Genomic DNA, 13379 nt, shown 5'->3' with positions numbered 1-13379 from the left:
GAAGATCGCACTAGATTTTTTCAGCATTGTGCTTGAGTAGCTGATAATGTTAAATATGGTTATTTGGAGGTTTTTGTATGTTTTCTTGAACATGTTATCTTAGTGAATTAATCAGATTTTCTCCATCTCTTTTCCCCTTACCTTTTTTCCCCTTTTTTAACCAAGAAGAAATCACACAGTCAAGTTGAGTTAGTATCAATCCAACTGAAATCAACCAATATAAGACTGTTAAACTTTAGGGAACTCACTCAAAAGTTGTTCATCTAACCTTAAGTCCCCTTTGTGTTTCCAGCAAAACACATCAAACCACTAAGTTATCCTACAGTCAAGAATCAAATAAAAAACAACACTAGGGATTTCATTATTTCAAGAGAGGATATGATTCTTAGTATTCTATTCCGCGTTGGCCGGATGGAACCGTAGTGATGCCATTTCAGACACATCAACAGGTATGACAACTACTCTTAATACAAACATTAGATGCATGATGCAAATATTAAATGCTTATATAACAAAAAGTAAATGAGGTGAAGATAGCCCCATTATAACTAACTTCTAGAAATGTCTCCTAGAACCTAAGTAAACTTACCATGTGAATAGGTTCCCACTAATGACAAGTTAAGAAATAACCTCATCTGCACTAACACAAAGTGGTTTCAAGTTTGAGATATTTGTGTGGTTTTAATTTAGTAACAATATTGCAAGAGATTCTAGTGCCGAGTTCCAGAGGATTTAGAGGCAACATTGTTATATCTTTACTTGGTGTGGGATTTATCTTTCCTGCCTTTGGATTGAGGGTTTTGGCACATCCCTTGGGTGTGGGTTTCTACCTCTTTTTGGTGGTGGAATATTGCATTATCATAGGTGTGGAAATATTCCTCACTTCTAGCATGGGTTTGATTGATTTTTCTTGGGCGTGAGCATCTTGAGTGTAAAACAATGACCTTGTCGTGGATTCATCATTCTTCCATGGCATGAGACATTGCGGGCCTATTTACTTGGCATGAAGGTTTGACTAGATATCTTTGGCATTGGAGATTGAAGTGTTTGAACTATAGGAGATTGCTATTCACAGAAAATTCTCCTTCACTATTTGGATGCCTAAAGATTGCATTACACTTGGAAGTGGGAGACCTATTGTTGTAGCTTGGACACTGAACTTATTCTTGCTATTGTATACTTCTGATTTCTATATGTGATTGCTGCTTTATATCTTCAGAATTGTAAGGAACAACAATATTTCTTGGCCTGGCAAAAATCAAGGTCAGAAGTTTAATCATTTTGAAATCATTTCTATGATATGATTTATTGTATTCTTTCTTGATGAAGTTTGTTGTTTCTGGTTATGCACTTATTCTATGAGTAAGATAATATTTCAACATATTGCAAATCAAAAAACTGTTGCAAGTCTGAAACAAACAACAAATCAGATCAGCAAACTAAGTTTTCATGAATCAGCAAGTTAATGTGCTTGTCAATGAATGTATACAAACTGTTTGATGAAATTACTCTAAGGAAAAAGTGCAAAAAATTAGTAGCAAACAAGGGTGTTTATTACAATCAGTTCAAGTTAATGTACATTTCATGTGGATTTTCCCAATAGTTCATAAATATTTTGCTAATGAATTGATCATTTTTTTGCAAAATTTGTCTAAACTAGCCTTTTTTGGTAAAATTTTGCACATAAAAAATTAGCAGTCTGATATCCTCTTTTTCCAATAAAAGGTCTTTATAGCATTTTTAGGGTGCAAGAGTGTACAGGGATGAAGCCACATGCTTTGATCAAGATACAACACAGAAAACAGACATACCTAGAAAAAGAGACAGTTATAATGGTAAACCAACTAGGGAAGGAATATAAGACAATAGTTCTGTTCATTACCACCTGACAGGATGACTTTATTTTCCACAGTTTTCAAAAAAACCTTGCATCTAGATTCTAATTCCTGATAACCTAACTTCAATTACTACATGTGACATGGCTATGATAATGCTGATCACAAAGCAGATTAGGCTGGGTGCAAAAATAGATGAGGTTGGATACAAGTTGTATGAGGTTTTGTTAAAATCAGGTGATTTTTTGCAAAATAGATACCTCTCAGATTGGTATTTTTAGTGGAACAGTATCCTATGCTTGATCAAAGAGAGAAAGATCAGTATCTTATGAGGAAAAAATTCTCAATCTTCCAAAGAAGAGAAAAATCTTAAGTAAATTAGAAAGAAATTAAGAATCCATCGAAAATTAATTGTTTTCTCATTTCCATGGGTCGAATTTGATCAATGGCATTTGAGGTTAATTCTCAAAAACTCTGGCCCTATCTGTTCAACGAATCATCCTTGGCCTGGCTGGAATCACCATTATTTTCAAAAGCATGTCATCCTTTAAGTCAGACTCTAATGATAATACATCAATGCAGAGTTCTGAAGGCATCATGGGTATTTGTTGAGACCTAGGCATATATTAAATCAAATTCAAATGCCACAATAATGGAAAAGAGACTGGCACTGAATAATCACAGTAAAATTGTCTTTATCTTGAGGCCATATCCAATAAACACATTCTTCTCTCCTAAGACACTACTAATAGAGGACCAAATGATTTCTGCAATGGCACATGTGGTTCTCGTTTAAATTAAGGGACAGGGGAATAAAGTGGATGTGCAACAGAGGAATATTTGCTCTGTAAAATTATCTACGTGGGTCTGGATAGCAGAAGTGGATTGTTAACTGTTCTAAACAAACACAACACTGCAAAACAAAAATATTATTTCAAAACAGAAGGTCACAATTATATAAAATGTTTAAAATAAAACCTGTGCCTTATACAGTTTGTGTGAATCCATGCCTGTACCAACACCCACAATGAAGATACACATGAATATAATGAATGGATGTCTGAAGGAATGCAGCAAAAAATAAGTAAAATCAATTTATGGTTACATATTATTGCCAGCGACAAGCAATTGCTCTGAGTTTTGTAGGTGTTTGTTGGAAACAAAGATACCTAACATCTGAGTTCTGTAAATTGCAGTTAAATTTTCTCAGACAAGTATCCAATGAAAGTCTGGAATTGATAACAAGAACAGACCCAGCACCAGATTATTATTTTTTCTATATATGCAGAAGCTCAAATGAGTTAGCAAAATGTGGAATGGGGTCAAAACAAGCAAATTATAGTCATTGGAGCAATTAGTGTTTTGCACCATTCACAAGCTTCTGTTCTTATTTGTTACTCTTCGCACATATGCAAACACATAACTTTGATAATAAAATGAAATAAATAATCTTGATATCTTGACCTTTAACATATTTTACAGAACAATGGTTAGCAACATGTAATTGAGTGTGAACTATCAATGGGGAATCATTACCGTGCCCAAGGTAGTTGCAAAAAGCTCAAAAAACTGTCTTTGTTCTTGCCAAACCTCCTATTAGCTCATTCATTAGCATCCCACAGAATTTCACTTTCAGTTGGACCTTAAAGTTGTTAATAATTTAGTGCACACATACATCCATGAACAGAGTTAATGTTGCTAATGTACTTTTCCTGTATTGTTGAAGGAATTTGACATAACAATGCGGATTGATACATCCTATCAGATTGATCTGTTCACCTTAGTGCAAGGTCTAACTTGGCCCATGATCTTCTGAGGAAATTATTCACATCTGCATATTAATGACTTCTCTTCTCGTTTTTCTTGTTTTGAAAATTTTAGTTAACTTCAAGTTATTTAACCTTCCTGCATGACACTTGACCAGCTTCTTTCAATAGCTTGATGAGTTTCTCTTTTGTGATTTGAACATTCTACCCTAAAATCCTGATCATGTCTTCTAATCTGCACAATTGATAAGGTTTACAATTTTATTAGACAAACTACAGATGTTCAAACCACCATAAAAATCATCATCCAAATATAAAATATAGAGACCACAAGAATTGAAGCTGGACAAGTTAGGGTCAAGACTCAAAAGTCAAAGCATAGTGTGATAGGCATCAAGTCTATAGTATATACATAAAAAGAAAGTCACTCTCTGAATCTTCTTTAGAAAGTAGCGAACAGAAATACTATTACTTCAATAAACAAGACAGGTTAGAGAAGTTCAAACCACCATAAAAATCATCATCCACCATATAAAATATAGACAAGAAGAATTCAAGGTGGAGGATCAAGTTAAAGCATAGTGTGATCAAGCATCAAGACCATAGTATATAAATAAAAAGAAAAACCACTCTCTGAATCTTCTTTAGAATATATTCAATATAGCAAACAGAAATTTTATTACTTTATAAGAAATAAATAATAGTATTTCTGTTTGTTATTTTCTAAAGCAGATTCAGAAGAGTGATTTTTCTTTTTTATGTATGTACCATATAAAATATATAGACCAGAAAAATTGAAGCTGGACAAGTTAGGGTAAAGAGTTAGCAAAGTGTGATCTAGCATCAAGTGAAGTCTACAGTATATACATAAAAAGAAAAATCACTCTCCTAAATCTTCTTAAGAAAATACTAATAGCAAACAGAAATACTATCATTAAGAAAGCATGCACTTCTCATATGAAATTCCAAATAGTTGCAACACTAACAATCAATTTTTATGAACAAAACAAGCATTATCGGTTTTAGGAAAGAGTTAAGGCAATACAAAGTTCATTCATACAGAGCAATATAGGTAGTTGATAAAAAAGTTTTGCAGAGCTAAACTCCCATCTGATTTATATATATGTATATATAAGCACGCAAACCATGAGAAGAACATTTGATTTTCTAAGACAGATCCATCATGGTTTACTTGTGAAAGAGAAACTTTATACATGAACAACGATTGATGCATCACAATAGATAGCAACTGTAATCATGCAGGAATCACTACAAGGGAAGTGTGTAATTTCTTCAAGACACAATTGGACAATCTATCAACAGATGAAGCATACACAGCTGTTAACGAGTTAAATATGGCTGCAAAACATAAGATACAATATTCAATTTTCCAATTTGGAGGAACCAAAAATTTTATTATTCTCAAAGAAATTTGAAACAGTGCACAAAGTATCATAGCCATCTAATCTATCCATATAGAGCAAGCAGCTGCACTTTTGATTCAAAATTCAGAAGAGCTCAAGAAGTGCCACAATTCAAAAACTAGATAACCACCACTGAAACTAGACTAGCAGACAAGAAGTTGTGATGCAAGTAAATAATACGAATTACAATTCATATATAGAATGAATACATGAGAATGGTTCAGGCTTTGGATTTGGCACTACAGATTTTTTTTCTCCTAGGTTTGGTACAGCCAGGTACATCCATACAATATCTGTGTATGCATGTGTCTGTATAATAACTATATAAATATATTTAAAAAATATTATTCACAATGTTTGGCACTAACCAGATTCATTTGCTTCCTTCTCTATTTTACATGCTTGTCGTGAAATAGAAAAGGAAGTTAATTTCCTGGCAAATTATACCTTAGACAACACAGTGAAATGTATAATTGATAACAAGGCTGAAGGATGGACTAACTTTGGCCTCTACTTCAAACTTTAATGCCAATATATAAATATTGAATTGGAGTGTCTGCCTACAATAATTATATATCAATCACCCATTGTTAACTCATGGCAGATTGCTTGATCCCAATGGGTCATGATTGTTCATATTGGTGGCAACCCTCATCTCACATCATGAAATCCACTACTCATAAGAAGTAATGCAAAATTTGTTGGATGGGACATAAAGATTCGGGTAGCTCTCAAGGATGTCCATTTTAAAAGGTGATGCCATTGGTAATATACTTTCATTACTCTCTCAAACGGTGGCAGCAATATCAAGCAAGACAAAAATGGATTCAAATGTGTGCATGGTTTGAAAGAAATGAGAAATAGCATTTCTTGGCGAAATCTCAGATATATGGTTAAGGAAATTTTTTAAAGGCAAAGCAATGATTGTTATGCATGTCATGAAACTGGGGTTGGGTGAAGAATTCATGTGCACAACACACCATTGCAAGGTGAAATCTGATTTTGCTTCCATGTTCATTGGCATTGGGGCTATGAGAGTGCTAGAAAAAATATTTCATTAAAAAGGGGTTTCTCATGGGCTTAGATGACACTTTGGATGTGGCCATTCCTTCAAAAGCGTTAATGCGCTCCGACATGGATTTTTCCTTGGCTGTTGGCTATTCAGCAGGAACAAGCCCCTTCATCATCTCCTATGCCAACCAGTATGGAAAACAATGCAAAAAATCACCCATTGATCAATGTTATTTGTATTGTCCCCTAAAGGGGCAATGATTTTGAGAGCAGTGGATTGTGAAGGAGAGGTGAAGGATGTTGCATTTATTGCTAACATTCTTTGCCAAGCCATTAAGGAAGTGGGCCCTCAAAATGTTGTGCAAGTAATAACAAACAATGCGAAAAATTGTAGGGCTGCTAGGTTATTGGTTGAGGAGCATTATTCACACATTTTTTAAACACCTTGTGCTATCCACTCCCTCAACCTCATGCTACAAAAAATTTGCACCAAAATTGATTGGATCAAATAGTTGTATGTTGAGGCCAAAGAGATCCAAATGTTGATCACCAACCACCGTATGTCACAAGGCATATTTAGAACATTCACAAAATTGGAGCTGCTGAAGGTAAGTTGAATAATAAATATATTTTACTTAGTAAACTTTTAATTTTAATTGTTGTAATTTATTTTTGTTTGATTTTGAAATAGGTTGTTGAGACCCATTTTGCCTCCAACACAACTGTGTTGAGATGACTTCTGAAGGTTCATGAAGCACTATCTAACATGGTAATCAGCCCAAATTGGTCCATATGGAGGCAATCTACCACTAGAAGGACAACAAAGGTTAAGCAAATGATCCTAGATGACATTTGGTGGGATTGTGTTGAGTATCTCCTCAGTTTCACTAAGTCCATATTGAGCATTGAGATAGGTTTCATTGAGGATCAATCTCTAGAGCGAGCTGGTTCTCCTTGATGAATTTTCTGCAAACTAATTCTTTCTGGGAAAAGGGATAGAAAGGGTTGCATGTAATGAAACCTATCCTAAAAGAAGTGATGCACCAAACGATCTATCTGAGACCTGCAGCCTGCTTATCTCACAAAACCTTCAACAAATACCCATGAAACTCTCACAATTCAACAAAACATGTGGATGCATAAGTATTTCCTAAAAAGGGCTGAACCCAATGCTTTGCTTGAAGGAAAACCAGCTGGTTATCATAGCTACAAATCATTAAAATCAATTAACACAATCTAGGACCTGCACCTAACATGTATCTTCTTTCATCAAATTCTGATTGAACGAGACAATTTAAAGGATTTTGAAGACAAATCACAGAAATTTATCAAATCGTCCATTCAACAACAGAATACAAGAAGTATTAAAAAGGAAAACACTACTATTTTATTGAAAATAAGGAGTTGCTGCTGTTACAAACCTAGAAAATTGAGCTACAAATGATACAGTTAAGTACATCCTCGTGAAGGGATTGGATAAGAACTATCTTATCCAAGGCATAGGTGGCGGGGGAGAAAGTGTGTCCATTCCTGGATTTTTGAGATCGAGATCGAAGTACAGTGTTTTGACGGCAGTTTCTTGGTATGGTAAGATTTTATACATATTTAGTATTGGATCAGTAGCGGTTTGGGACAGAACGAAGTTTCCGTTCTTAGTGTTGGTTGGGATAGATATCCGTAGAGATGATTCTAGATCATGACAATCTGTTTTTAAAAGGAGAAGAGGTGATACTCGGGGCACAAAAAAAATAGCAGAATTGTCAAAAATGGCTGAGGATTTTGGAGTGAAGTGTTTGTGCCTCAAGCAGTCTAAACTGAGGGAGTCGCAGGAGGAACAAGTTAACTGTCGTATGTTGAATCACAAAAAACTACATCAAATCATCCATTAATCACACACATAACATAGATTTGAGAAGGCAAGACCTGCTACTTTATTGAAAAAATAAAGGTGTTTCTGCTGTTACAATCTCAGAAAAGATAGCTACAATGGTGTCCTTGAGCATGGAAGAGACAATCTATTATACTGACATGGATAGGCCTTGTTTGGGTGAGGTATATGATGGCATCGAATCAAAGACTACGAAGATGAAAACCATCATAAACGCAAAGGAGCAAGATTCTAAAGAAAAATCCTTCAAAGAACTACACCAAATCATGGTAGAGAAATGGAACAAAATAACCACTCCATTGCATACCTTTGCATTAAGTCCCAAATATTATAGTTCTCAAATCCTTTATGTTGGCACAAGAGTTCCCCTATATAGATCCTAAAGTTTCTCAAGTCTACAAGGAAGCGCTTTGTAGACTCTTTGGTGATCATGATATGCGGGATACAATGAGGGCTGAGTTCATGGGTTTTGCATGCTCCAACAATTGTGATCTTGATGCTCTGTAGGACAATTATATGGTTGATGATCATAGTTGGTGGTACTTCCATGGAGAATCATACACACACCTACAACCTCTTGCGATCAAAATTTTATCGCAAGTTTTATAAAAAAAATCTTTTTTCTTTTAAATTTTAGTTATATTTTAATTTTATCATTTAAAATTTGAACTCTTAACTCTCTAATTTTATCTTGAATGGTTGCTAGTTCATCTGCATTTGAGACGAATTGGAAGACATACTCCATCTACTCAATAAAGCACAATAGACTACACTCAAAAAATGTGGACTTGGTGTTTGTGTATTGAAACTTGTGGCTTCTTGCACACAAACAAAGTGCCTTCAAAGAAGGGGAGACAAAGAAGTGGGATATTGAGCTAGAGCATATTAACTTGGGCGGATCCACTTCCCACTTTGTTACCACTTGAAGTTGATGATGACTATGAGCTACCTAGTGAGTATTTTGATATGTTATATGACTATTAGTATCGTGGTGTATTTTGTACTTCATTGCTGCTGCAAATGTGTATATATTTCTGATTTTTTTATGCTTTTGTATCTACGAACCCAACCCCTGAAAAACTTTGGCCGAACCCACAAAGCGAACCATCAAAGCTGAACCAATAACTTAGAATAAATAGATTTGATAAACAAAAAGTTAAAGCCTATCAACTTAGATAAAATGTTAAATAAAAATAAATATTGGCTGCTGCCGATTGATCCATTAGTTGCACCAAATGATGAATTTGGTTTTAAAAACTAGTAAAGCATTTGAACCAAGTTGCCTTCTCTTGGATATGACATAAAGGTTTCCCCACTTCGATCCTGGTCTTTCAATGGAAAATTCACTATCTTGGGCACCAACAAGAAGCCACTAACATCTTTGTAGAGGAGGAAAATTGAACCTCTATGAAGGGTGGTCAGACCCCACAAGGACTCAAAATCCAACTGATAGGGAGGCAAAATAGTTTACCATCAATTTGGTTTCTTTGATGGTTTGCTTCTATCCCTTTCCGGGTTCCAAGTCTACCCCTCTAGACTTCTAAGGGCTTCCCTACCATTTGTTTGCTTATCTCACCTTCCTCAAGCTCACAAAGTAAGCTTGTTCACTAAATCCTTACAGGGGTTTAGGACACACACACACTCGCTCTCTTTTTGCAAAACCACCCATCTTGTTTGGTTTAGCAAACTTTTCCCTATGGTTACACAATGTCTCGTTTTCAAGGTTTTAGCCTTCTGGATCTTTTCCCAATTCTCAGCAGTTTCCTTCCCTTGCAAGTTATCTCCTTCAAATTACTGATAGCTAGCCGGACTATCACCAAGCTTGCCTAGGCTCAGTATGCAGAAATGGCGATTGCCATTTCCTATTCTCTCTCAAATGAAAACCTACTATACATTTTTGGCTCTGCTTGACAATCTCCAAAGAACTTGTGGAGTTTCAAGTCAGAGTCATTTGATTATTGCAAACAAGGAACAAAAACTGAAAAGGAAATCTTTATTTACAAATCCCGAATTTATTCACGGGTTCAAATCAACAACTCATAGAACAGAGAAATGAAACAATTACATTAACAACATAACATGAAACGAACATAAATGAAACTCTAATTGAAAACCAGAAAATGGACTTCTCTATTGCATTCCAGAAAAACAAAAAGTGTTCTCCGAGGTAATCGACAAACAACGATCAATGATCCACGATTGACCCTTAGCCTCTTACAGATGCCCGTTGGGTCTTTTTATACATACATCCTTTGTTTGGAACTCCTCCTATTGGACGAGATAAATCTCATTGCCAACAGTTTCTATTTGCAACTGCACCAACGGTTTGAAATTTAACCGTCTGCGACAGTCTGCATTCATGAGAAACACATTATCCCACATGCACCAAGAAGTCGGGTCAGTTCGTATTCACATACACCGACAAGACCATCTTCAGTGTCCAAGTGGTTACCTTTTGGACTCTAGTTCGAGCGCACACCCGTAGTCGGTCTCTACTCCATCGGCTATCAGTAAGACAACCAAACAGCTATCCCAATCATATGATCTTCCTTGATCTCTTTTTGCGCTCCGCCACGTGGCACCCCCTGATTGGCTCCAGGGTCCCTGCCCTGCCACCTTAGCACGACCTCACCAACCGCTCGGAATGAAGCTCTTTTTTGTTGCTGGGTCACGATGGATATTCTAACGAGCAGTTTCCCATCGCGACCTAGCGACCACCGTTGGATCAACCTTGATCTGCTCAACCGTTATCTCCCCTGAGTTGCTCTCTTGTCGGGCCCCACCTTGGTCGCCAAGTTGCGGACGGTAACCTTCGTGCATCTCGCCATAGCGATATAGCGACAATCGTTCCATCATCCGCGATCATCGTCCGAATACAGGTCAAGTTAATCATCGGGGTAAGACTTGCCGATCGGGGTAGGTCTTGCCAATAAGAGACATTTTAAAAACTGCAACTAAACAACCATACAAATGGACTAGAGCCAGTCCTTATGTATTTACATGACCACTAGAAGGTCTCACAAGCCAAAATTGGTTAAGGGCATTTCAACTCTTAGGTGCTCCTGCACCACCAACTCTCCACTTTAAGAAAAGCTTTGAGGTACCATGACCTCTGAGTTTGTTCATTTAGAATGTAAAAGTGTGTGTAATTGTGCAATGCTAACAGATAAAAATGTTTAGAGCACAGACTATCAGGACCACCTAGATAACTTTGTATGCTCTCTATCCAGGATGCACGCGCAAGTCAATAATGACAACGTGGCGGGCAAACGTCCTGTGCGGATGAGGTACAAAATCCATACCAAAAAGGTGCCAAATAATAGTAACTAGGTTCTAAGTGCTAAATGAAGTGAAAGTGAAATGACAGAAGTGAAAGGAAACAACGAAGAAGGTAAAGGAATACCCACAAAGGGTCCAACAATGAAGTCTCTAGCATGCTCCACGTTCCACTTTGTTATACTTGCACACATACGACCATGGACGAAATGTTGGGGCGGCTATGATTAAAGGTTTGCCATAGTTAAACCACCGTTTTGGTGTTTCAATGGACAGCCCGATAGATTGATTTTGATAAAAGAAATAAAACAATACAAAGAGAGGTAAACGATAATGTAAGAACAATAGATATGTTGAATAATGAGAAGATAACCTAGGAAAGAAACACTTCCCTCCCATTGATGTGTGCTTTATGACAATTTGAACACTAAACAAAGTATTGAATACTCTATCTTCTCTTGAACAAAATCTTCTCAAATGCTGAGTGCTAGGATCAATTGAGATGACTCCAAGGTTTATATATGTCAGGTCTTGACATGTGGATAGCTTCAATGGTTGATGGGATTGCTGCTCTTCCAAGGGGTCTTACGTAGTTGTTCTTTAGGAGATGAATCTTTTGATCACAAGGAATGCTTTATGAACCTAGTCTTTCGAATGATATGCAATGAAGCTCTTTACACACTACTACTAGTAATGATCATTTGACTAAAAAGTGCAAAAGAGTTTGAGGGTTGAGGCATGCAAGGACGATGGATGATTTTAAGTGAAACTCAACTAAACTTTGCTTTGACATACAAGGAACAGCTCCACAAAGCTAGCGCAATCTTCTAAGGTAAGCATATGATATTCAAATCACTACCAAGGTCATAGACACCATCAAGAGGATGCATATCAATGAAGAAGTAGCAATCAAAGTTAAGCTTGGCTAAAGGAGTTTCACCATCAATATTCGTAGTGTGAACATACGAATTTCACCATCTATCATGCACATAGATCTTCCTTTCATCCAAAAAAATTTAAGCAAATTTACTCTATCTTTTTTTTTAAAAAAGTTTTAAGTTCTCTCTTAGAAGGATGAAGAAACATGCAAATACTCCAAACACAATAAGTCACCAACAATTCAATGATTTTATTATCTCAGGCAACATCAAAGCAACAATTCTTCAAAATTCTTCTAATCGATTCTTTACAAATGAAATGAGTTGAGCTTATAAAGCGCTCTCAATAAAAATGAGTGGCCAATATTGAATCTAAATCAAGGTCCAAGATCTTGCCACCTAAACCCTAATTAGGGTTTGTTACAACAAAATACCTAGTTATTGCAAATTATTAAATATTAGCCGATAGGAGAATGACATCCATTTGGCCCAAACTATGAGAAAAATAGATGCCACATGGGATCATAACAAACTTTCATTTAGAAGTTTGTCCCCTTATATCTTTCCTTAGAAGCAAATTCAATGAATTTGGACATGATGTAGTTGAGCTCGTCTACTAGAGCATTAGGCATGACTTTAACTTGATCTTCCATGAAGTCCAACTCAGCTAGGGCAGTAACAAAAATCTTCTCCCATTCCAGCCCAAAGTCTCAGGTCTTACCAACAAGTGTCATGAATGATTGTATGTCCTCCAGCTACCTCTCTAAAGGTAATCTGGTTCTCCCAAAGAAGATATTGGTGCAGTCACGACAGGGGGGTCCTCAAAAGAGAACAATCTGGACCGTGCAACAAGAGTATGAAGAACACAAATGGACATTGAAAGGGTGGGGGGGTGAATCAATGTATTTCAAAAAATTTAAGTTCAATGTGCAGATTTTAAGGATGTAATGCAAACATAAACACACACACAAGGGCATATCACATAACACCAGATTTACGAGGAAAACCCAATGTCCTCAATGAGAATAGCTGTTAGAGTCTACTGCTCCAATCTAGCCTCACAGTAAATAACAGTTTACAATATGTTTTAGGGCACCGACCCAAGGAGCACCAACCTCAGATATTCTAAGCACCAACTCAAGGAGCACCAGCCCCTAGTTTTATGAGCACCTACTCAAAGGAGCACCTACCCCTGCTTTGAGCACCCACTCGAAGAATACAATGAGTATAAATTTCAAATACAAATCAGGTACCTTGTTGCAAATGAGGTTTTGCAACTCACTTTTGTTCTACTCTCTCTC

At 36.4% G+C, this 13379-nt stretch overlaps 1 protein-coding gene across 2 annotated transcripts in view; it reads right to left on the bottom strand.

Annotated features, from left to right (window-relative positions):
• Window positions 1-3267: 3267 nt before the first annotated feature.
• The window catches only part of LOC131062383 (B3 domain-containing transcription factor FUS3), a 144768-nt gene continuing 134656 nt past the window's right edge, over window positions 3268-13379 (bottom strand). For both annotated transcript variants that reach the window (XM_057996017.2, XM_057996016.2), the window contains one exon: window positions 3268-3836. In XM_057996017.2, coding sequence (XP_057852000.1) covers window positions 3732-3836 — 105 coding nt within the window. In that variant the 3' untranslated portion in view covers window positions 3268-3731. The remainder of the gene's footprint in view (window positions 3837-13379) is intronic.

The sequence above is a fragment of the Cryptomeria japonica genome, chromosome 7, assembly GCF_030272615.1.
Source record: "Cryptomeria japonica chromosome 7, Sugi_1.0, whole genome shotgun sequence".
Taxonomy (NCBI): domain Eukaryota; kingdom Viridiplantae; phylum Streptophyta; class Pinopsida; order Cupressales; family Cupressaceae; genus Cryptomeria; species Cryptomeria japonica.
This window is presented reverse-complemented; position numbering and strand designations above follow the sequence as displayed.